We start from the raw sequence: 24,855 nt of genomic DNA on the forward strand, positions 1-24,855 counted from the left end.
AAGCAGTACAGGAATGGCAGTTGTAAGGAGCTGTATTTGTAGTGAAGTAAAGTATTTCCACAGAAAATAAATATTTTTATTTTTTTTTATTGAACTAATCATGTAGTTGGAAGATGATTTTAGGAAAAATGGTTTCAGCTTCTTTCTATAAAACTGTTCTTAGCAAGGAGTGTGCTGTCTCTCTGCCGTGTTTGAAACACTGTTGAGCACTTCACCTGTTTTTAATTGTGACTTGTTAATGAGAGCATTCCCTATTAGAGTTCACTAGGTGGTTTTGGTTTAAGTTGAAATAGCAGCATGGATTTTTTTTTGCTTTTAGAATAGTAGTTCTGTGAGTTCTCTTGGGATTTTTCTCTGTTTTGTTACTCTGAACTATTGATGAGGTTTGCACAATTTTGTTTACTAGTTTGCTCTTTCTGGTATTTAAGGTTTCAAGCAAAACCTTTCAAAGGGAAGTGAAGAAGACAGCAAGGTTCCTGATGTGCCTGTTAAGAAACACTGAGGTTGAGAAACAGGTGGCAGAAAGCTGCTGGGTGGTGGCTGATGATAGTGTGTCATGCTTTGCATTAGTTCTCCTTGGCACTGCATGAGTGGATGGTATTGGAAGTCTGGAGACAGCTGCTGAGTCTGGAGGTTGGCAGGTCCATCCAGTTTGTGCAGTCAGGAGGTAGATAAGCTGCTCAGGTTGTCCAGTTTTGAATTAAGTGTGAAAAGTATAACCTAACAAGGTAAATTAGGCACCTTTGTTAAAAGCACATGTTTATTTTATCTGCCTTGAACTAATTTTAAGAGACAGAGAAGCAAGTAAATGTACTAAAAATGCACTTTGTTTGTCCCATGAGATGTTGTTAAGAATTAAATAATAAACTTTAAGCTCAGAAGTTTAGCACCCCTTTGTTTTTAAGGTATCTTGTTGAATGTTGAAGGAGTACAGGATATTCTGTGGTGTTTTTCCAGTCCCTTGTGTGCTTTACATGTGTTGCTGTTGCGTGCAGGGAGGGGACTGGTCTACACTCAGTTCCACCACGTGTCTGTGTTTTGTCTATTCCAGAAGAAACCAGAACATATAAACAGGGAGAGAGCTGGAGGTGTCCTGTGGGTGCAGCTCTTGAGGTGGATGTTAGGGAGAAGAGCAAAGCAGCTGTGCACTGCACAGGGTATGTTTCCATAATTGCTGAGATAGTACTGCTCCCAGCATAGACCTGCTGTGAATGGGGGACTTGGTGGGATGAGAACTATTTGAGATACAGAGAGAAGAGAGCAGAGAGCTGACTCCTGAACTTCCCTGGAAACCTAGGTGGGAGATTGGGAGTGCAGTCAAGGAAAGTGCAGTGCAGTGAAGCTAAGAGATCTGTAAAGGCTTGGGGTGGTGTGTATGATACTTTCCTGCCCCAGTCTGTCATTGAAGAATGTCTAAAATACAGCCGCTTGCTCAGCCCCGAGGAGCTGCTGTCGGGGGGCAGCAGAGGCAGGAGGTAATTTTGAGATCAAGTAGGAGACGGACTAGCTTACTTCTGCCCAAGTCTGTGGTAGACAGACTAATTACTGCCTACTAACCAGAGCTATGTGGAAAGGTACGTTCATGTGAGAGGGCCTTGCCTTTTACTTGTTTCCCATATCTCTTAGGTTTTGTAATTTCAGTGAATATTCACACGAATTTGTGTATAAGCAATCAGGAGAGCTGTTACTGATCTATATACAAATCTCATGATCTGTTATAACATCTTAATTGTTTTAAGGCTGGCTGGGCAAACTTGTGAAGTGTTTTTTCTGGTAAACACTTGAAAATTCATCTAACAGAAGTGTCACAGATTTGTTTGGGATTTTAAAGTTTTTTTCTTTTATTAAATAGTGCAAAGCTATAATCCAATGAAACATTCTACCAACCTGCATCGTGTATTGTGTTTGATATGCCTAGTATTTGCTTAAGACCCAAGTATACTACTTGGCTGCAGAAGAAAATCTTTTTCCAAAAAATTTAAAAGAAGCAGTAGGGACACACATGTTTCTCTTAAACTTGTGTTTAACTATGTTGCTCTTAATGCTGCCAATTCCCAGTGGCCCAACCTATTTTCCTTTGAAACAAGCTTTGGATAGCATCTAATTCTAATTAAAGTTTATTAAAACTTTGTACTAATAGTAGACTAATTATAGGTAGTGTAAAAGTCTTGCTGATTTTCCTTTAATCAAAGTGTAATCTTGTCTACAGCTGTATTAAATTTAAGCTTAGATGTCAAACCTCTTGGAATGTCAGAGCTTATTACTTAACAGCAAACATGTTTTTTGTGGGAAGGCTGTGTTTGTACTGGGAGTGCAGTTTGAATGTTATGTGAACTTAATTTGAGGGCTCATCTGTTTCGGTGATACACAGTACAGATGCTTTTTTTCCATGGAGTAGATGGGCCAGTATAGATGGGACTGATTTCATGTACAGTACCAGTGCAGTGCCACTATTATTAAGTGTCATCATTTTTAATGACAAGCTTGCTGAGCTTTCTTCTATGTTGTTGGGACTACAAATTTTGAAATAATTCTTTAAATGTTTTTGTTTTGAGCTTGTAGTGTATGTCCTTCTCTCAGTTGGGGTTTTTGTCTTTTAGTAAATGACTCATTTTCCTGGTTTGGTTTAGTTTCTGAACCTTGTTTTCTGTTCTTCTAAGAGCATAGATAATGCATTGTAGCAGAACTTAATATATTAAATGTCAAGAATACATTTCAACAAAGGGTAATCTTTGTACAGAAAAAGCCTAACTGTTCTCAGAACAGAAGTTTTTTTAAAATGCTGATTAGACACAGAAAAATTCTGCATGTTAATTCCGGTTCTTTTGCAGCATATGGCAAATTTCTAGCTAGATAAATTTTTACCATTGATTAGGAAGTTCAATTTCTATATTTAATGGGAAAAGCCTTTGACAGCATTCTGGTTTTTACCTATGCTGCTGATTCTGGGTAGAACTCCAGTAACTTGCATAATTTCAGTATCATGAACACTGAAGTTGAGAAACCTAATTTGAAAATTTGAGAAGTATGAGAATTGTTAATGTGGATGTTGAAGTGCAGAAGTAGCTTGTCTGGGAAGCTTTGGACTGTAAAGATGGAATTAATAGTTTAAGCAATCCACAGAATATGTGGGTATATTCCTATAATTAATGTAAAATTCAGTATTAAAAAGAAGTTGAACAACGAAATCTTAATATAAGCAGTGTTCAGCTATAGTTTTTTCTCTTCTTTTTGTGACATTGGTTTTGCATTACCCAGCCCGGGCAGTGTGTTGTGTCTAGTGGTCTTGCCCTCTAGTGGCTGCAATTCAGCTTTAAATAGTGAATGGAAAAGGCATTTTCGTGCTTAGGGAAGGGATTTGGAAAACTTTTTATGGTGGTTTAAAGAATTAAATTATCGGGGGGGGGGGGGGGGGGGGTTTCTTCTTAGACTGACAGAACCTCTGATGCTAGAAAGACATTCTTTTTGTATTTTGAAAATTTTTGTCTGTGTTCTAGAGGCAAGTGTGGCACATTTAGTACACAAAATTGTAAGGCTGGATAACGACTTTTCAGAGGTCTGCGTGGCCACTCCCTCAGGCTTTTTAGTTGAAAGGGTGTGGGATTGCCAGCAGTACTTTGCAGTTCCCCTGCTCCTAATGCCCACTGGCAGATTGGTCAGGGCACTGATGTGTTCTGGGTGCATTTCTGTTCACAAAGAAATGAAGATATTTGGGTTATTGGTCATTTTGTGTGTGTGTGTGTGTATTGGTTTTTATTTTTAGCTTGTCTGAAGAATCACATTCATGGGCACAGGTGTTACCAGTGTAACATCCTTGATGACCCTGATGGAAAATAGCTAGGAAAAAAGCCAGCAAAACACTTCTGTCTGTGTAGAAAGCTGTAGTCCGGCAAGTTTAGCCATATTAGCAACCTGTTTAATCTGTAAATCCAATGTACCTTGCATGAGATTTTTGCCCTTGACTAAGATGTGTGAATCGTGAGTCACCATGTTTGGTACCTCAGTTGCCAGATCCTTGAACTCCTCATCTGCCCTCTGCCCATCCTCTGCTGGCCTGGTTCTGCCATAACCTGTGAGAAAGGTTGCCCTTCTTTTGAAGCCAGTAGGACTCAGGTAAAGACATGCACCATGCTTGTTCTGTAAGATTGCCTATCAAAAATCAGCTCATGCATTCTCTCCCATTGCTGGCTGACCCATCTCCGTATGCGGATTTCATAAGTTTAAAATAAATAATCTTTATTATGTAGTTGTTGGTCTCAGAGGAGCCCCAGAATAAATCAGCCTTTGTTCATGAATACCAGTATTTAATTACTACTTGCTTTAAAAGTCCTGATCCAGGAATGCATTGCAAATAAATACAGCCTCCTCCCAGGATATTTTTGCTCTCACTTTGTTGGAGGTATGGCTTGGCAGTGCCTTGAGTACAAATATTAAACTCCCAATTGTCAGATTTCTCCTCTGTGCTGGAAAATGAATTTTCCATCTTTGGATCGAGCTGCACCCTTCTCTTTTGGTGTTTGGTTTCCAGTTAATAGCATTTGCTGTCTGCATGGAATGCTGAAGTTCAAAACACAGAATGAAAATAAATTAAATTTAGTAATTTTTTTTTAAAGGTTTGGTCTACCCTTGATGCAGAGAAGTCTTTGGAAAAGCAAGGAGGAGCATATTGCTCTGGTGACCTGTTGTTTTCAGTATGAGGAGCTGACTAGTGAACTCTCACTACACTCTGTTTGGGTAATACTTGTGGTTTGGACCTCTTACAAAAATATCTTGTTTGACATGATGAAAACTAGTGCGGTGCCATTTGTACTAAGGCAGTTCCCTTCAGTTAGGACTTGTACTTTTGCATCTTTATTGGCTGCTTTGAATTTATATCACAGTAGCTTTAAGTTTATCCTCAGCATGGGCATTTTAGCTGTAGTTCAGCAATGTGCACATTATTTTCCTTATGACGCTTGTGCTGTGTGAATTAATAGTTCAGGAGCAGATAATGGCAGAAAGCAAGGCAACGTTGCTTTGTGCAGCAGAGAGGTGAATTAACTAGGCCTGCTGCAGATGTTTGTTTAAAAAAATAAAAATACTGTAGTGATATTAGACAAGTCCTTTCAGATGGAATATATCTCTTAATAAAAGGAAGGGAGGAACTTTCTGAAATTTTTGAGGATATTTTGAGTTTTTACATACATAGAGATAATGCCAAACCCCTGCTGCATTGCATTTAGAGGTATCTGTGAAATCTGATATGGGTTTTTTTCTTTATCTGAATGCGTGATCACTGGGAGTTTACTCTGCCATAAACCAGCAGCAGTATGGAATTAATGATAGTAGGTAAACACAGTGCCTTGTGTGGAAGGGGTAGAAATGAGAAATAGTTTGAAATAGTTTCAACAACCCCCTTTACTCTCTAAGAAGTTGTAAAGTCAGCATGTGAGAAGTGATTCTTCTGTGCCAGGAGTAGAGGAGCTTTGATGTAATGATTAACTAATGCAGCAATTTAGCAGTGAGTAGCAAGACAATTATCAAGCTTTTGCAGTTCTGCACCTGCCTTGAAACATCGGATTATGTTGGGAGTTGGAGTTTCCTGATAGACGAAGGAGCTGCCTCATAACCTCTTGCTTTTGTATAAGTAGTTCTTCTCTTCTGGTGGAGTATCTGGTAATCTTGGCTTCTGTTGTGGTTTTTCTCCAATTTGCTTGCAAATGAAAATGTAATTGTTTGCTGATAGAAGTTCAGTAGTGCAATTTTGTTAAGGAAAACTTCCCTTTCAATTATTTTTTTGCTAGTGATTTAGTTACCTTGCTAGCTTGAGATTTTTGAGGAAGCAGAAACAATGGATGATGATGGTGTTGGATTTCTCATTCTAAGTATTTACTAATAGATGCTGATAGTATTTCAAGATTGCTTTTAAAAAATCTGGTTTTCATTTGTTCTTTTTCTGTAGTATCTAGTTATTCTTCAATGTTTTGCCATAAAAACAATTCATTTGGTTTCTTTAGTAGGTGTTACAGAAATTGATTTTAGTTTTTGTTTTTGCAAGGTTCTAATAAGGTTAGTTAAAATCCAAAAACCAGGAGAGATTTATGCCTTACCTCTGCTCTTAAATTAGGGCAAAGCTCTGTCCAAACACGACAAACCTCTCTGTCATACTTTTGCAGTAGTCAGAGACAAAATCATAATTTATTTTGGTCTTGCGCTTCATTAGGTTGGCCAAAGCATGTTAACTATCAAGTTTAACCATTTTTTGATTGTGAATTTAAGAATAAAAGTTTTTGTTTTCGGAGTAGTCTTAGTATTCTTCACTAGTGCAGAATATTTATGGGTGGTTTTGCCTCCTAAAGATAAGAGTAAATTGCAATAATACATTACAAACCTTTTGAAACATGTATTTGAAAAGAAATTAAGGTTGTATATGAGAACCTGCTCTTTGCAGAGCTTATTTATTTTATCTGGATACGTGTGTCCTACAAATACAGTCTTTGGGAATTTGTACATGTTGAGAGCACGTTAACTTTACTTACTGCAAAGTTTGAGTCTGCCGTGTTGCCAAACTTTAATTAAATTTATTAGAGTAAATAGTAGTGTTTAGCTTTCAGTCTAGTTTTGTAGGAGAGTATCCCTGTAAGGGCATCGGGATTGATGAGTATTTCAGCAATATTTTACACTTAGAAGTAATTAGCCTGAAGAAGCCTGGATTTCTGGGTAACGGCCTATTAGAGTGTTTTATTTCTTTATTTTAAAGCTGCATTAAGTTGCAGTATATTTCCATAATTGATTAGTACAAAGACCACAGTAGCATTAAGTGAAACCTCAGGAGGTCACCTTGGCCATATGTTTTCCCTCAGGTCCATGTTTGATGTGATGATAGAAGTTGAGATAAATTATACAAAGTAATCACTGGTGTCACAGTGATACCTGATATGTGGCTGTACAAATGTCTTGTGTAAGGAGAGGCTGAGCTTCTTTAATGAAGTAAAGAGCAAACTTCTTTGCAAGTACAATTTCCTTCTAGAAACCTGTTTTTATTTACTTTTTACTGGTTTTATGAATACATTGCACAAGTCAGTGTTTTAATGGAGCAGTAGAAGTTCTTTGGAAGTCTCTGGCTGTTATGTAAGATATTGTCCTCTATGACAGCAGTAAGACAAAATAAGTCTCTTCTTTATATTGTTTTAGTATTCTGATGAGTCAATTTGAGCATCTTGGGATGATGTGTGAGTAATCATTTCCTGGGAAGCTTTCTGTTGATTGTACTTTATTGTTAAGGTATTTTAGCTTTGCAGTTAAAGCAATGATGTACCTTAAAATTGTCTCGGCATTTTCAGGATGGGATTAAAATAGTACTTCAGAATTTTCATGTAGGCTGAAAATTCCGTTTCCTCAAGAATATTGTATATAACTAGTACTGAGTTGGGTAGTTTGCTTGTGGGAAACTTTTGTGCTTTGTCTATATTCAGAATGGAATTGCATATTTTCTGAAAGTGTTAATATCCTTCATCTCTTGTTATTCATGTACGAAAGTTTTCAAGTATGATGTATGTGAAGGGACAGACTTTCGCTCTGAGAAGAGAATAAATACAAAATTCTTCAGGTTATCCTGAAACCTTGTAGCACTTACAGCAGAAGTCTGATACTCAGAAATTTTTGTGAACTGTTAGGACAAAAGTTAAGTAAAAGAGACATTCTAAAGAGTAGTAATTAGTAACTATGGTGACACTGTAGCAAGTCAGTTGGCTATATATAAACCAAATTACTTGTAAATTAGAACTCTTCCTCTACATCTCTTCTTTTTAAAAATAGCTTTTTGCATCAAAATTAGCGACACTGATGTGTAGAGAGGGATCTATTTTTACATGGTGGTGTCGCATTGTGTGGCTTGAAGTTTTTGGTGAGTATCTATCTTGTCATTCTTCTTCTTTTGACAGTGAATGCCTTTTTGGATTATTTGAATAATCTAGGGATAGATCAGGACCCCGGTACATGAGCGGCTTCTACCTTTTGCAGTCACTTCATTCCACACTTTGTGTTTCCTGCAGAAATTTTTATTTAGAAAAGGAATGAATATTTTGTATCATGCCTAGGATTGCTTCTGCTCACATCCTTCATCATAAATCTTCTACCAGAGTGTACTAACTACAGAATTTTGAGGAGGCCTTACAGCATAATAGGGAGTGTCCAGGACTTGTTCTTCTCTGACTTGGTGTTATACTACATTTTTCCACTATGGAATGTGATTGGGAGGTGTTAATTTCACAACTGTCAAGTTAGGCTTGAAATGTTTATTTCTAGAAAATAGCTTGTGTGTTACTTGAATGCTACCAGTTCTGCTGAAGGAGGGTGAAGGTAAATAGGTTAGAAAGGGGAGCCATCCTTTATGATAATGTTTCCATTCACATTGGTTGTGCACAGTCATAGTGCTCAAAAAGCTTTGTTTTCAGTTTAATCTGTTACTTCAGTGTTGGTATATATGATATATTTATCATCTTATATGAAGGATTCTTTTCCTGTACAAACTGCTATCCCCATAACACTAATGGGTTTTTCCCCCAGATATTTTCTTGTTTCAGGTGTTTGGAGCATTGATAGTTCCTTTCAAAACTAAAGTAAATAAAGGCAATCTGCAAGTGAGTTAGTGATGTTCGTACAGTTCTGCACTGACTGATGTTGAGGGATTCAGGAATTGTAATGTGATTTGTTTACTTACTTGCATTTCCACAGAATCACAGAATGGTTAGATTGGAAGGGACCACAGTGGGTCATGTGGTCCAGTCTCCCTGATGAGGCAGGGTCATCTGAGAGCATGCAGCATGGGATTGTGTCCAGATAGTTCTGAATATCTCCAGTGAGGGAGACTCCACAGCCTCTCTGGGCAACCTGTTCCAGTGTGCAGTTACTGCAGAGTAAAGATGTTCTTCCTCATATTCAGGTGGAACTTGCTGGGCATCAGTTTCTTCCCATTGCCTCATGTCCCATTGCTTGGTACCACAGATTAGAGCTCAGCTCTATCCTCTGACACCTCCCAGCAGGTACTGACAGACCTTGGTGAGGTCCCTTTTCAGTTGTCCCTTCTCAAGGTGCTCCCAGCTCCCTCAGTCTGTCTTCACAAGAGACATGCTGCAGTCCCTTCACCATCTTTGCCCCCTCTGCTGGGCCTGCTCCAGGGGCTTCATGTTTCTCCTAGACTGAGGAACCCACAATTACATTTTTGTATTTCATGAAAGCAAGGATGATGTAGGTCATGGTTTCCTTAATTTTCTTAATTCAGCTTGAGACAGTTGTCTCCTAATACAGAGAACTTCAGATTTGGACACAAGCAGTAGAGATGTTGTTTCTCTGCATTTTCATATACATGCACACATTTTGAATTGTGAGCATGGGTTTTTGCTTTTGTCTTAAACTAGAAAACTTGGATTGTGATATAGTTTGAAGTCCTACCCTGAAACTTTTAGCCATCTTCTGTCATTCTCTTAAGTATTAATTACTTGGAAAAATGCAACAATACTGCTTGAGAATTATATTTGATAGAAATAGCTCAAACCATTTAAATAGCATATTTTTAAGATCCATGTAGCTAGTTGTAAAACTGACTAATTAGAAAGAATTGTTTAATATTTTTAGTAGCCTTTCTGTTAATAAAGACCACTTTCTAATACAAATCAAAAATCATTGTAAAATAAGTGTCTGATATCCTCTTTCTGAATTTTTGGATGTAAATGGATTATCTGTAACTACTTGAAGAATAGTATAGAGCTATTGACTAATAGTAACCCTGAGTCCTGAGCTTTTCACCTTCAGGTAAGCAAGTTGAATTGCAACTACTACCAAATGTGTGGTTTGAATAATGATTTAGAAAGTAAATGTTGTGCTTAAATGGGCACAACACATAGGAGGTGGCATTAAGTCTGCAAACATACTTTTTTTTGGTGGTTTTTTTTTTTGTTAATGATTTTTATATGCCAGAATTTAAGGTTCTGATAGGTGTATCTGTAAAAGTCAGCAGTTAAAATAAGCATGGCAAAGTCATATGTCAAAAAAAGTCTGTGCTGAAATGTTCGCAGGTACAACTTGAACGTTTTGCTTTGTTCTGTTGAGAAAGGTGACATTTTGCTTCTGAGGAAGGCACTAGAGCAACTCAGGGGTGTAGCCAAACACAGGTTTTATGCACAGTTAATTGTTGGTGTCTCTCAGTGCTGGGCATTCCCTTTCTGCCTACCTAAGGTGATTCCTCTTCCTCCCCACAAATCCATCCATCTTCCCGTCCCTGTCATAGTCCCTGTGTCCTTTTCAGGCAAAGTCTGCTGACCACCCACATAAAAATTAAGCTGAGTGACAGGACCTATAGTGAACTTAAAAGCACTGGATGACCAGGACATGGCAAGGAACACAGGGTTTAGTATTTTATAGCACCTTAAATAATGTGTCTGTAAAGGCCAAGCTGTGTTTATACCCAGGCTCAGTTATGCTGGCACAAAGCTGCTTTTACTGGCACAGTTTACTTTGCTTGACAACAGGTATGAGTAACCAGCAGGGTTGTCCTGGCAGTACAGACAACAAAACTTCAAGGTGTAAACAGACAAAGGAACAACTTGGTTAGCAGAAGAGCATATTCCCTGCTGTCCTTTCCCCTCTACCCCTTTGAACTTCTGGCAAGTTCGGAAGGATAGCATTGTATTCCTGGGAATAGCTGAAAATTTTAACCTTTTCTCATCAGTGTAACTGGATTTACATTAGGCTTACACTTTGAGTTAAAAAGACAGTGACTTTTTTTGTCCCATGCTATATCAAAGAATGTCAATTTTTTATCCTTTTTTTTTTCTTTTATTAGTCATAGAAAAAGTGGTAGTGTTATTATTTTTTAGAAAAGTTACTGAAAACTAGTAGCAAGTTTTGTTTCACTTGAGAAACCCAATGCTTGTAGTCCCTGAAAAGCCAACTGCCACTCCTTCACTGTTCAATCTGACTGGAAAATCCCTTTCTTTACAGCTGGTTGCTTTTAGTTTCATAGTGGGTGTCTGCCTGGGGTAGTTAGAATAATTTTAAAAAGGAGTTTTCATAATAACTCAAAAGTTAATGCACTAGTTCTGTTTCTGAGTTGAAGGAGCTGGGGTTTAGTAAGCAAAGAGCCATTAGATCTGTGTGTTTAAGAAATGGAAAATTAAATAGAAAAGCAATTTTGCTTGATGTACCCCACCCTATGAATTACTCTTGCTTATGGAGACAAATACTTCTACTTCCTTGATAGAAGGGTGGAGTTAGGCAAGTGAGAGGAAAGGAATTTGGGATCTGTCTAAGCAGACCAGAATGAGGAACTCAAATCAATTGGATCTGGAGGTAATTTAGCATTTGAGCTTCTCTATCTTACAGCCAAAGGACTGACCTGGAATTCAGTATGGTTTGCACAGTGTAGTCTGCTGGCAGAGTGCTGCTCCCAAAATGAGAAAATTGTCAGTGTTAAGACTTCAAATAAGATAAAAATGATTTGTAACAATATGAGAGAAAAAAATTTCTAGCCACAGTGTGGCGAATGTTGGCCATGTGGGTTTGACCATGTTATATATGCATATACATAGTTTTAAAGTCTTTGGCTTTGCACAGTTGGACTTGTGCACAGTTTATTTTGTTTCCTGGTAGATTTCTCAGCATGCAATAAGTAAATGAACTCAGTTACGTTACTTCTTAGTGAAGTATTACTCCAGGGCAAGTATTCCAATTTCTAGATCCCTATTTACTTCCTGCTTTTGAATATTAGCTTTAGTACTCAGGGGGTGCATTTATAATGCCTGCATTAATTGTTCAATGATTATTTAGTGTGAGTCAGGGAAGAATCTTTCATCATTAACTGCAGCATTTTATGGTTTAACTGCTCTGGCTAATAGCCTTGCTGCCCCTTTGTGGTGGTAACCATGGCAAAAATGAGGCTGCCAACTCCTTACGGGTTATAGTTCATAATTTGACAAAATAATTTAAATCTTTCTGGTTCAAGCTAAAGCCACAAAGGTATAACAGGACCCTGAAACTCATGGGAGTTCTGTGTACTTCTTTCACAGAGGAAATAAGAGGTGAGAAAAAGAATGGTAAACTAGCAGATTCTGAAATTGGGGTTCTTTTTCTACATTAGTTGTTTAGGCAGTGAAAATTTATTTAATACATAAAATATATTACTTTTTGACTTTGTGTTAAAGGCAATAATCTACATTTTGGTACTTACTGAATTATTAATTCAGCTATGTAAAGAGGCTCAAATGGGTTTAATTATAGGTAATGATTTCTTCTTCTTCTTCTTCCGGCATTTTTTGATGTAGAAGTTGTTCCTCTTCGCATACGAAATCTCACATCTCTGTGGACAAACTGCTTTCCATTGTTTTCCAGCAATTCTCCTCACTAGTTCTCAGAATAATTGCCCTGAACTGCAGTTTCAAGCTGGGTTAGATGGAGTAGCAGTAATGTGCTATTAAAATGGCAAATGATGGCTGTACATAGTAATAGCAAATATTAGAAGTATGAAAAAGCCGGTCAATTTTTTCTTCCTGTAGTTCTAATGTAATTAAATCCAGATAATCAAATCACTACAAAAGTGTGCTACTTTCAAGATTTTCTATACATCTCTGAGCCCATATTTTGTCTTCTCTGAGATCCTTCAGAAGTGTCTCATCCTGTATCAGGCCTATAACTGGCTTGGGAAAGAAAACACATCATGGCTTTCTCACTTGTCAAGCTAATTAAGGAGCTCTCTTCAGCCTGCGTCCTGGAATATGTTGCAGTAGTAATCATTAAACAGAATGGGTTTGTCATTGCTAGTTGGTTTTATTACTTTGAAGAAAACAGTTAACCTACATTTCATAAGTAAGGTTAAAATCTGTCCTCATGGAGCATAGCAATTTGCAACTTCCTAATATCAGTTAGAATTAACATATTTTATGTGCTTAGATTTGATGTATTATAGTTTGGGATCACTACAGAAGAATCTTCTATTTCTCTAATCAGAAAATACTAGCAATTTGTTATAGAGGAAGAATCATAGTGGTATCTAACTGTGTGAAAATAAAACATGAACTGATTTAGCGGTTTGTTGATGCTCTCCTGAGTCATTGACCTAGAAGAAGGAATGTGATTTTTATGCACCATAGGTCAGAGCCAAGGAGGTACATTTGTTCCACTTGTAAAACTGAAGAGTAACTTGAAATACTGTAAATACTAAATTTGTGAAATAAGTACGTAATTCCTTGCAAAACAGGGAATCGAAAATCTGTAGTTTTTTGGAACTTCCCTAATATAGTTTGTAAGGAAGGTGGGCTGTACGTGGAGAAGTTTGTGTTTACTGATGAACTGCAAGTTTTACTTGAGAATAAAATCTTCACAAATTTTGTGGAAGCAGACTGGTAAGGTGCCTGCAGTTAATTGATCTTATTGATGGCTTGTAGGTGGGAGGGGATATAAACAATAAATTACTAAAGAAGACAGGCTAGGTTTTTTTTTTCGTCTGAGATGTTATGCTAATGGAGCATAAGTTTCTTGAATACTTTGTGTGTTACCTGGTATTTTTTAAGAAAGGAGGGGAAATGAGCACTCACACAATATATACAGCTATCCCTTTAATTAAGACTGTGGTAATGCTTTAACAGTCCTCAAAAGCTGAGTTGTTTTGAATGTGTGTGAGCTGCCATCTCTGCTCTACATTGGACTTGTTGTTAATATGAGGTACAGAAGGGCTGGGACTTCGCTCTGGAGAGCAAATTATAAAAGCAAGTGTAATTAGGCCAGTATATGCTGCCATTTTTTCTGTTGGCACTGGCATAAGCACCTCCTCGTTTACCTTGCATCAGCTCGAAACTGGTTTGCAGTGACTAAACAAGTGCCTAAGCCGGTCCAGGTGGTGAGGTGGTGGCGCAGCTCGGCAGCGAGAGCTGGGAAGGGCAGGAGGCATCGCCGCTCTGTGAGCTGGCACTGCTGCCTGAGTGTGCTGGGAGCAGGGAGGACAAGTGGTGCTGGGCTCACAGAAGGTGCTGTGTTACACAGCTGCTGTGTAAAAGATGTTGGTTTGGGAATCTGAGCACCCACTGTGCTTACCGCATAATTCAATAGTACATAAAAACCAGTATGCTGCCACAAGTACTAGTTAATGTATAGACACATTTGTTTCAGGGCTTGCACTTGATTTTATTTCCTGAAGATAGCTTTAGTAATTATGCAAAAGGAATTGAGAGATTGACCTTTGAGAAAGATCATTTGAACTAGTGAAAACCAGCATGGAAGTAGCATTTGAATTTGCTACCTGAAAGGGACTGGCTCAGTGGGTTCCTGAGGAATGGCTACATTAAAGATAACTGAATCCTTTATAGCAAGATTTGAAGACAGCATGTTTTCCCCTCCTTAGACATCAGCTACTGACATGTGGCTGGTATTGCTTCTTTACTAGATGCAGGAAGAAGCGTATTTACAAACAGGATGAAAAGACTTGAAGAGCATCACTTTTCTAAAATTCATGTAATACAATTAGTAGTATGCACTTAAGTGGACATCCGTTACATAATATTAAATGTAATGTGTATTTTCTGTCAACACTTGTTTACAAATATCCTTTTGCAGTTTGAATGTTGTCTGCTGATGTTTTACAAGTTTTGTATGGCTGATGCTCTGTTGCACTTCTTTACCTGTGGTCACTGTCCTGTATTTCCTTGTGCTATCTTGTCTGAGTCCCATTTGCGGATTCTGCAAAAATGTGGTTACAAGGGGCAGTGTTTAATCAAAACGTTGGGAGGGGCAAAATGCAGATATGCACAGAGAAGAAAAGGGTGGGGAAGAGCAAATAAGCAGAAGCATGTTTGTTTCTCCTTGCCTGTGACTCACTTTTTCATAACAGAAGAATTTTCAAATGAAGAAGAAAGCTAATTGAAAACAAACAGGAAGCAAGAAATAATTACCTCTGCACTGAACCATGAGAGGATTCAGTACTTTCAGACTATTAAATTAACAAGCTAATTAATTTGGTTGGCTTTTAAGCATATAACTTATAAAAGCTATATGATATGCTATTATGTTAATAGATAGTATTTAATACTATGGAAAGTATTATTTAGAGTAGAGTGCTCTGATTATTAATATAGTGAATGGAGTCAGAATTTCTTGATCTATCCATAATTTATGTTTACCTTCGTCTTTATCAGTTTATGATGGATTACTGTTTTGTTTTCCTTGAGTTGAAGATCTAAGGCATATCTTTTGGGGGGAGGGGAGTGTTTCACATACTGCATTTCATTTCAAACACCTATCTGAGCTTTCCTGTGCTGGCATTCCCCTTGATTAGTGAGTCAGTGTCACTATGGATTTCCAGCTCTGTGCTTAGGGCCACTGGGTTATTCCATATAAGATCCATCTCATACATTTGGTGTCACTTTCCAATACAAGATCTGAGGAGCCCTGGTGCTCTACTCTCACTCCATTCAAAACCCATCTTTCCCCTTGACTGTGGCTTTGAGCTATGTATCAGGGTTTTTTTTAGGCCTGCAATAATAGATGCAAATAAAGACATGGAAAATTTTGCAGGGAATGCTGAAAAAAAGGAAAGGTCAACTGCTTTTTAAAGAAAAAGATAGAAATACATTCATTCCTCTGAACACAACATCTTTTTCCCCAACCGTATGCCTGCTTTGGGACTTGATGAGATTCTTTGAGTGCAAAGCCAGTGATTTCTGCCATTCCAGCAGGTTCCTGTAGCAGCTATTGTTATCTTGGAGTAGTGAGATTGACTCATTCCAGTAGTTACACCTGGCTGTCAGTAGCATTCTGGTCCCCTCTTTTGTGCTGTCGTTGCTCAGATCATAGCCAGTCACTCTGGTCTTCTGCTGGGTGATTCATTTGTAACCTCTTCTCAGACGCAGAAATTTAGACTACAAGTCTTGTGTCATAAAAGCACAAGTAGTTTCAGATTCAATAAGTTGCTATTAACATTTAATTAACTCTGCAGATGGGTATTTACAAAAGTTCTTGAAATCTTGAAATTTGGTTAATGATGTGAGCTAATATTGCTGTGAAGTAAAAGCATCCTGTTGGTTTTCTTTAAGTTTCACCATGTCTTTTATTGCAATTCCTGAATTTTGTCTTTTGATAGAGATTTTCCTTCAATAGCCTTCCCTGCAGCATGATGGTTGTGCAATACTGTTACCTTGAATCTATGAGCAGTTAGAATTTTTGTGTGTTGACCAGCTTAAATATGAATTGTATGTATGTGGCAAAAGGTGTTGCTGCTAATGAGGTGTGATCCTCTGTTGCAGGCAGTAGTTCAGGCACACTTTGTAGCAATTATTTGCATAGTGTATGTGCTAGAATTCAGTCATATGTGAACTCAAAATCAAATACAAATACTTCTTGATCATGGGAAGGTATTGCATCCTGATGACGGTGTTTAGAGTTTGATACATTCGTTTTCATCTAGAAATAAATTTTATAAAAATAAAATTTTACTTGCGCTTGTGTTTCTTGACCTACTTTTCCCAAATATCTTATTGTTGGTTTTGGTTTTTTGTTTACAGTTCTATCTTCAAGACACTAAAAGTAGTAATGGTACCTTTATTAATAGTCAGAGACTGAGTAGAGGATCTGAGGAAAGCCCACCATGTGAAATTATGTCAGGTGACATCATCCAGTTTGGTGTAGATGTGACGGAGAACACGCGGAAAGGTAAGGGTATGGATCATTTTTTGGTTTCTTTTCAAGTATATTTATTTGGAACATCTTACTGCAATCCAGTCTTTAAAACTAAATGGCATTCCCATTGTAAGAAAACAGTCTTGTTTGCTTTTTTTTTACTTCTTCCCTCCTTTGTGCTGGCAGTGAGCCCTGGCCCCATGTGGTACCTGATCAAGAAACATGTTTGCTGAAAACACAGACACTATTTCTACCCTCACACCCCCAGATGGACTTTACTGGGTTGTTTCCATGGCCTACTTTCTTCCCTTACTGTGTGCAGGGGAAGTGTAGGTCTGGAAGAAGAGGCTCAGCTGAGGCTACATGTTCATCTATTGCCTCACTTAAATTGACCTACAGCAATTTTAAAAGTGCAACATAAGCAAACCTCTTGCAAAGCACCCACCTGCAAAGCCCAACAAACCAAACCATAGTTCAACAGGAGAATTTCTTCAAGTGCATTAAATGAACAAAACATGAAGATGGCATCTGCTCTGTTACTCGTGAATTTTGTCTTTAACCAGACGGGATTGTAAGTTTCAGATCTGAAGTATCTGAGATCTGAAGAGGAATGTTAATGAATGTGTTTAAAGAAAACATTGTTAAGTAATGGTAGTGGTATTTTGTCATCAAGAGCTTTTGGAGCTGTAGGATTTTTGAGTGATTCATTATAGTGAAGGTCTTCCCACTTTGTTTTATTCTTCTCAAAAATGACGTTGCAAAGGTCCAGCTCCAGGGTGCCTAGCTGAAATTGCTGGGAGTTATTGAAAATGTTTCCATGTGAAGTGATTGTAAACATTTATGAATACTAGCAATACGCATGGAAGATAATCAAAAGTATGCACTGCATCTAATGAACTTGGAACGATTCATTTGATGAGATGCTGTCCTTTCTAAGAGAGGCTGAATTTCTTAAGTGTATTTTGACTAAAACAATTTTTATTATAAGATTTAGTTGGAAGAGAAATTGGACTTGAGTTGCTTTTATCAGCACATTGCAGTTAGTTCACGGAAACATTTGCACAGAGTTCATAGTAAGCAAATTCTTGCCATGAATTTTTGCCAGTAGTAGTTATTTGCTGTGGTTTTGTGTTAGTTTTACAAAGCACAATACATTACACAGATGCTGGTGACCTGGCATTTGTGTAATGAGTGATCAGGTTATGCAGCCTTCCTTGTCCTTTTCTCTGGCTTTGAACTTGGAAGCTGTGCTCATGTTACTCATGAATGTGTTGAGCTCGCTAATGAGGGAACGGATACAAGTTTGCTTTCTTCCCTCTCTGCTCCCCCAAGCAGAGAATGAAGATTGTATCATCGCAGGGTGTTTACCTATGAATGTGGATGGAATGCATATAAACATGGGTTTTTCACCAGTTGGTTTCAGTAGTCTTGGATGTTCCTGTTAATCTAATCTAGTCATGAAACAGACAGGAAAGTAGTTTTTAAATTGGTGATTCTCTTGAAAAGCACTTTGCACTCTGGTATTTACATAATGCCTTACTTGCACAAGACATGTTAGCAATCTGCTGTGTGTAATTATAAGGTAATGACAGGACAGAACGAGTGTACTTGCCCATGTAAATTCTGAATTCTGTCAGTAATGCTAGAATACATTTATTTTATTGTTCAGGCTGTGTTTTAGTAAGTAATTTCCTTGCAAATGTGATCTGGATTTGGTTCATTAAAATAGTGGCATGTTCAGTATGTGATTTTTCAGGTTATCAAGTATGACCACCAATTCCTCAGTTTCCTGCTGCTGAGCCCAAGTCACTAACAGATCCTGGAGAAGTGTTTGCAACTCTCCTGCTTCCTTATTTGTCCACTTGCTGTATTATTTACAAGCACAGGGGCCTGGCCATTTCCCCCTCCTTAATACAGCACTTACCTATTAACATCTCGCTGTGATTTTCTCTGTGTGTTAGTGTGCTTTATATTCTTTTAGCACTTTTTTTATTTCCCACTTGTGCCAGAGCATTCCAAGCTAATTGGTGATACTTCCCTGCACAGCAAGCAGCAGCAGCATTGCAAAGCAAGGTCAAATAATTCCAACGTTATTTAGTTCAAATGCAGTTTATACACATTTTTTCCAGTCAGGTTTGGACTCTCATCCATCTGTTCTGTCATGGGATGTTTGAGGGAGGTCGTGTAAATGGGGAGCCCCACAGCAGTGCGTGCTGCAGGGCAGTGCACAGATCCCCCGAGGGGTGTGGAGGGCTCCTCGGGGCTGGGTACCACATTAACGAGTGAAAATAGAAACAAAAGCATCGCTGGGGAATTGTCTCTCTGGGAAGCAAAAGCGGAGACAAACAGAAATGGTTTCTGTGGTCCCGCTGTGCTATAGTGCAGCAGAACCTGTCGGCGTTTAGGACGGGTCTCAGGGATTTTGGAGCTGTGAAATGTGGGTCAGCTCCGTGTTTTGGAGGGGACCAAGAAGTTTGTGACTGAAGTGTGGAACAGCAAATGGAGCAGGATCAGGTTCCGTGGAGAGAGCTGTGGGTGTGGGGCAGCTGTTTGATGCTCTGGAGAGAGCCGTGGCTGTGGAGCAGCCGTGGCTGTGGGGCGGCAGGTCGATGCCGTGGAGGAGCCGTGGCTGTGGGGCGGCAGGTCGATGCCGTGGAGGAGCCGTGGCTGTGGGGCGGCAGGTCGATGCTGTGGAGCAGCCGTGGCTGTGGGGCGGCAGTCGATGCTGTGGAGCAGCCGTGGCTGTGGGGCGGCAGTCGATGCTGTGGAGCAGCCGTGGCTGTGGGGCGGCAGTCGATGCTGTGGAGCAGCCGTGGCTGTGGGGCGGCAGTCGATGCTGTGGAGCAGCCGTGGCTGGGGAGCCGCTGTTCCCGCTCCGGAGGGCGCGCGCGGGGCGGGGCGGACTCGGCGGGCGCGGTGGCCGGCGCTGGGGCGCCCCCTGGCGGCGGCGCTGCGCAATGCCGGCTGTGCCGGGGCCGGGCGGGAGCGGCGGCCCCGCGGAGCGCCCGGAGGTGAGTGGGATGGAGAGGGGGGTGAGCCGTGGGGACGAGGGGTGCCTCAGCTCTATTGGGAAACCAGGCGCTGCTCTACTGCCTTTTCTTGTTAATTCCTCACATGAAATACTGTAGACCTGAATTTAAACCACTGCTGCTCTTCTGTGCAGTCATGAACTGTATTCATGTTTTCTGTGTTGCTTTACCTCAGGCTTTCTCCTTATTTTTCTGATTGCAATGAACTGATAGCTAAAGGTCAGACTGCAGAGTTTTTATATTGTTTCCTTTCTATTATATTTTATAAGCTTGTCGAAATGCTTGGTACCTTTTCCCAGTCATTGTCTATTTGGGACCTTTTGCTAGATGCCTGTTATGTCTTAATTTGACACAAGTAAAGCTCCTGCAGATTTTAGGAGATTTTTATCAGTCTAGCTGTTGGCAGAAAAACTTCAGAATTATATAATCTTACAGCAGACCTACCTGATATGTGACCCAAAGGTAAAGCTGTCTGTTGCCATTTAATGTCAGGTATCCTAGTGTTTTCTTATTAAAATCACTGATTTCCTCTTAAAGAAAGAATTCTGCATTATGAAAGCTATGTATTACAGGGAACAGCTAATATTGCTAATGTATTTTTAAAATGTTTTTGCAAACTGGATTTATTCAATTTATAAATAGAGACCCCAAACCCTGCATTTTAATCTGTTCTGCCCTGGCATGTAAATTTAATACTTTACCAGGTCAGCTTGAAAAAAACAAGATGCTCTAGCCAGGAGAATACGTCTCCAAAGCATTAGCTAAATAAAGGTTAAAACCAACTTGTCTTGGTTGGATCATTTTGCCTCTATATTTAGATTCTATTGAGGCAGCTTCCTTAAAGACCTGTCTTATTTCCCTGGAGTATTACCAGTGTCCTAAAACGCCCATTGCCCTTTTTTTTTCAAAGTCAGATTAACTGTTTTGCTGATATTAATAACAGAGAAAGGAGAGCAGCTATTTGTTTTTCTGTGTTAGTGGGTGCTGGAGGTATAGTTGTCCATGATGGATGACCACACACTCATTTGTATCTCACTTGTGGCAGTGTTTTGGGAACAATGTGCAGCTATCTTTCCATGTATCTGGAAATAATTTTTGCTTCCCAATTAATAGAACCATCCAGGGGAAAAAAATCAACCAATGACACACACATAATTTTACTGTTTGCAAAGGCATTGGAAATCATATCAGTAACATTTTTCAAAACATTGGGTAGAAGGTTAGAACTTGATGTAAAAATCAAATATTGCATTTCCTCCTCTTATTCCTTAGGATTTTTCTCAAGTTAAACAAATCTTGAATTTAGTCCTCAAGGAGCAAGTTTGCCTTTGCTGAAATCAAAGGCCACTTTTCTAGGGCTATGCAGTAGATGTGCACTGCAAGCACCCCAAAATAGAAATGTGTTGTCTTGAATGATGCTGCTTACAGTGTTCAAAAGGATGTACCCCTCAGTGGTTCCTACACACTTCCTCTGCATTTCCTTTTCCATCCTTTTTTGTGAATAATAATTGCTGGGCAAATTCCGGATTTTGAAGTAAGTGTTGGTGACACAAATTTGACATATTACCTTCTAAGTGCCTGGATATGGTTGTCAGAATCTTGCCCAAAAAGCAGCTCATTATTTTGTTTATTCCTCTGCATTTCTGTTACCTGGTGCAGGTAAGATGCATTCTGCTTCACTCATTTATGATCAAAACATTCACTTTTTTAACTTATACAGTAAAGACAAGTTTCCAGTATTGCAGCATGTGGAAGAGTTGGAACTGGAACTGCTCCACAGTCAGGACTGAGTACACAGCATGACCTCTTCAGGTTTATAATGATGAAGTTTCCTGTGTCCAGAGGAGGTTTGAGAAGGCAGACCCAGGTGCTTGAAGGTGTTCATGCCTCCTCCTCTTTGCCCATCTCAGGGTTTCTTAAGACAGTTTGCTTGGTTACTGTAACATTAAGCACTGAACTTTAAATGAAGCAGTAATGGATCATGATGACTTAGTATTTGTTTCTTTCCAGTTACCCATGGATGTATAGTCTCCACAATCAAACTGTTCCTTCCAGATGGAATGGAAGCTCGATTACGATCAGAGTAAGAATATGTATTCACATGTACCAAAGTTCAGCTGCTGTATGATGAGGATTTGATGGATATTATGTTTAAAATCATCATGGGAGCAGTTGGTTTGCCTGTAATCCTGCAAAGCGAGTAACTGAGTGCATGGTTCTTTTGCAGGCATTATGAGAAAAAAAACTCATTTGCTTGTTGTTTTTAGTAATTAAGACAATTGTGAAGAATAAAGAAGTTCTCTAAAAGAAGAACAAATTTCTTAGGTAGTTGGGCTTTCCTGACTGTGGTTTACTCTAGTGAAATGGGTATTAGAAATAGAAGAATATAGAGAAAAATAAAGCATGTAAGCAAATTCTCCTGCCCTTGTTCTTTATTAGTGATTATTCTTTTGGCTCTTTTAGATGCACATAAACTTGACTAAGATGAAGCTAACAGAAACTCAGATGAATATTGACAGCATTTTCTGTATATATGCCCGTTTTTGAGAAATTTTCCAAGAGTAGTAGAAACCAAAAATTGAACATTTTGTGTGCACTGAGTGCTAATCACAAATGGCATAATTTTAATCATCTTTCATTATCAATAATTTTGTGGGGTTTATTGCTTATTTAAATACCCTTTTATCATTAGTATCCAGAAATAGTTGTGTGAAGCTTTAGGGTATCTTTGCTTGTTTGTGGAAAGATCAGTAAAAGTAAATTACTATAGAAGATTTTCCATATAATTTCATGTTCAAATAAGAATAGTAAAAATGTATGTTGTTGTATTTTTAGTTTTGATGAAAATGTTTAAGTACAGCATTTATGTATTTTGTGTCCACTTTTTTTTTTTTAGTGTTATCCATGCACCATTACCAAGTCCTGTTGACAAGGTAATTCAGTAATTTGCTGGTTTATGCCTTATTCACACACATGCTATTTTCAGACTTGTTATAAAGATGAAGAAATAGTGAAATCTGTCCAGTAACATTGATATGTTTTCAATGTACTGTTTTTACCCAGTTTAATATTTTGAGTGACATTTAAGGTAGAGAAGTAATGCAGTATTACAGTGTATATTTGAAGGTAAGTTAACTTTTTACATTGTGGCACCTGAAACATGGCTTTGGAACAAAAGCTTTAAACTCATTAGTGTCTTAGTGGTTCAAGAACTTGTGCAGAAACACAGTGGGGCCTAAGTCCCGAGGTGGGAAGTTCTGTGATTAAAAAAAGCATAAATAATAACAGAACAAGAAATTAAGCAAAATGCTATTACTAGATAATGTGAAGTTTACCTTTGTGACTAGATTTAAGTGAATTTTGCATTACTTCTATTTAATGAAAAATCCTAAACCATTCTGATTCTTACTTGTCTTTTTTGCAGGTTGCTGCTAACACTCCCAGTATGTATTCTCAGGAATTGTTTCAGCTTTCACAGTATCTACAAGTAAGTTTTCTTTTAAGGGCATTTAGTTTGACTGAGTATTTTTGTTCAAAACACAAATCTTATGCTGTGGCTTATATCTATTGGAAACTACAAAGGAAGAGACAGTGCTGGGAGCTCTTCTTCCTCACTGGCATCACCAGCCTGCTTCTGTGTCAGTTTCATAGGTGTGCTTTTCCCAAGATGCCACAGCACAAAAGGGTTAGAATGCAAATGGTAGCACATTAAACTGTGTGCTGATAGATAAAAGTAAACTCCTTAGAAAGGATGATTAAATCAGCTTTCTGGGGAAAATATGAAAACTTCTTTGCTGATAAATTCTTTCCAGGTTTTAACTGTGTATAAGTTGTACTGATTTATTTTGCCTGGTTTTGTTTGATAAGGACAATTTTTATTTGTTCACATCAAGGCTTTTGAGATAGTATCTATCTTTATATGTATTTGCTGACATAGCAGGAAGGAGCTCATGCAGATGCTCTTTCTTTGGAAGCCAAATACATATTCACTCACCAATCTGTTCTCTCTCCATATCCTGGAGTTAACGAAGATGCTCTTCTGTCTTCCTGTCATAAACCTAAAATCAAACAGAAATAGTAGTTCTTGCTTGGCATTTCTCTTTTGTGACCTCATTTGAGGGTAAACAGCTCATTGCATGGAAGCTGCCAAGCTGTCCTTTGGTGTCTGCAGTTTTGTTACTTATCTTTTAAGTCTTGGGAAGAATAACAGTGTGTCCTCAGCATGTGCAGCATAGCATGAAAAATGAATGGTTTAGGAACCTGAGTTATAGGACAGCATTTTCTAATTAAACTATCCAAATAAATTTGAGGATGGATATAATGAAAGGGGTTTATGGTTTTGAACAAGTTGACAGTGTTTGCTACTCACATTTTTTGTTGTATTTTGGGATCGCTTCTGTTGCTTGATTTCCTGAGTTGTTCTAACTGAACTGACTGGTGCCCTGCTCTCTTCACAGGAAGCCTTACATCGGGAACAAATGTTGGAACAGAAGCTGGCAACCCTTCAGCGACTACTTGCTGTCACACAAGAGGCTTCAGATACTAGTTGGCAGGTATCTGCAGGATCCTTTCCTTATGGACTCTACTGTGCGCTGCCATATAAATTTTAGCTGTTAATGCAGGGAAAAAGCAGCAAAAATCATAAAAACTTTATGTTGATTCTCTAAAACTGTATAAAAAAATTCTATGTTTAATAAATTTAGTGATTGTGTAACTTTGAAATAGCTATTAGCAGTAAGTACTCCAACAAAATTCAGATCTTTAAAGCAGAACTCTACTGGCACTACATTAAGCATGGCATAATTCTGAGGTGATAATTCTTTTCTTCTAGGCTTTAATAGATGAAGACAGGCTGCTATCAAGACTAGAGGTTATGGGAAATCAGTTACAAGCTTGTTCAAAGGTAAGTAGTTCACTTGAGGTCAAATATTAGGAATGCTGAAAGAGAGCTCTTTTCAGGTGTTTTGGAAGTAGCTAGTTGTAGGAAAGTGTTTGGAACATAAGCTTTCCAAAATGAGCCTATGTATAATAATAATACATTGATAATCTGAATAGCACAAAAACTGTACATCTGCTCTGTATTTCAAGGCACCTCCGTAAGTGGCTGTTGTTTTCATTGCCCATGTCTGATACTCAGAATTACAAGTATGTGCTGCCCTGATTATTGTTTAGGCCACCTATGTCT

The 24,855-nt window shown here is 38.5% G+C and overlaps 1 protein-coding gene across 27 annotated transcripts in view; it reads left to right on the forward strand.

Moving 5' to 3' along the window:
* The window catches only part of SLMAP (sarcolemma associated protein), a 73,692-nt gene that overhangs the window by 15,029 nt on the left and 33,808 nt on the right, over nt 1-24,855 (forward strand). For 16 of the 27 annotated variants that reach the window (XM_084214464.1, XM_084214454.1, XM_084214452.1 and 13 more), the window contains exons 3-8: nt 16,527-16,674; nt 21,681-21,753; nt 22,567-22,603; nt 23,095-23,157; nt 24,128-24,223; nt 24,502-24,573. In XM_084214464.1, coding sequence (XP_084070590.1) covers nt 16,527-16,674; nt 21,681-21,753; nt 22,567-22,603; nt 23,095-23,157; nt 24,128-24,223; nt 24,502-24,573 — 489 coding nt within the window. Of the gene's footprint in view, nt 1-16,526; nt 16,681-21,680; nt 21,754-22,566; nt 22,604-23,094; nt 23,158-24,127; nt 24,224-24,501; nt 24,574-24,855 lie in introns of all 27 variants that reach the window. The other 11 variants (XM_084214463.1, XM_084214443.1, XM_084214451.1 and 8 more) reach the window with 1 other exon arrangement.

Source organism: Fringilla coelebs (genome assembly GCF_963513975.1).
Source record: "Fringilla coelebs genome assembly, chromosome: 13".
Taxonomy (NCBI): Eukaryota; Metazoa; Chordata; class Aves; order Passeriformes; family Fringillidae; genus Fringilla; species Fringilla coelebs.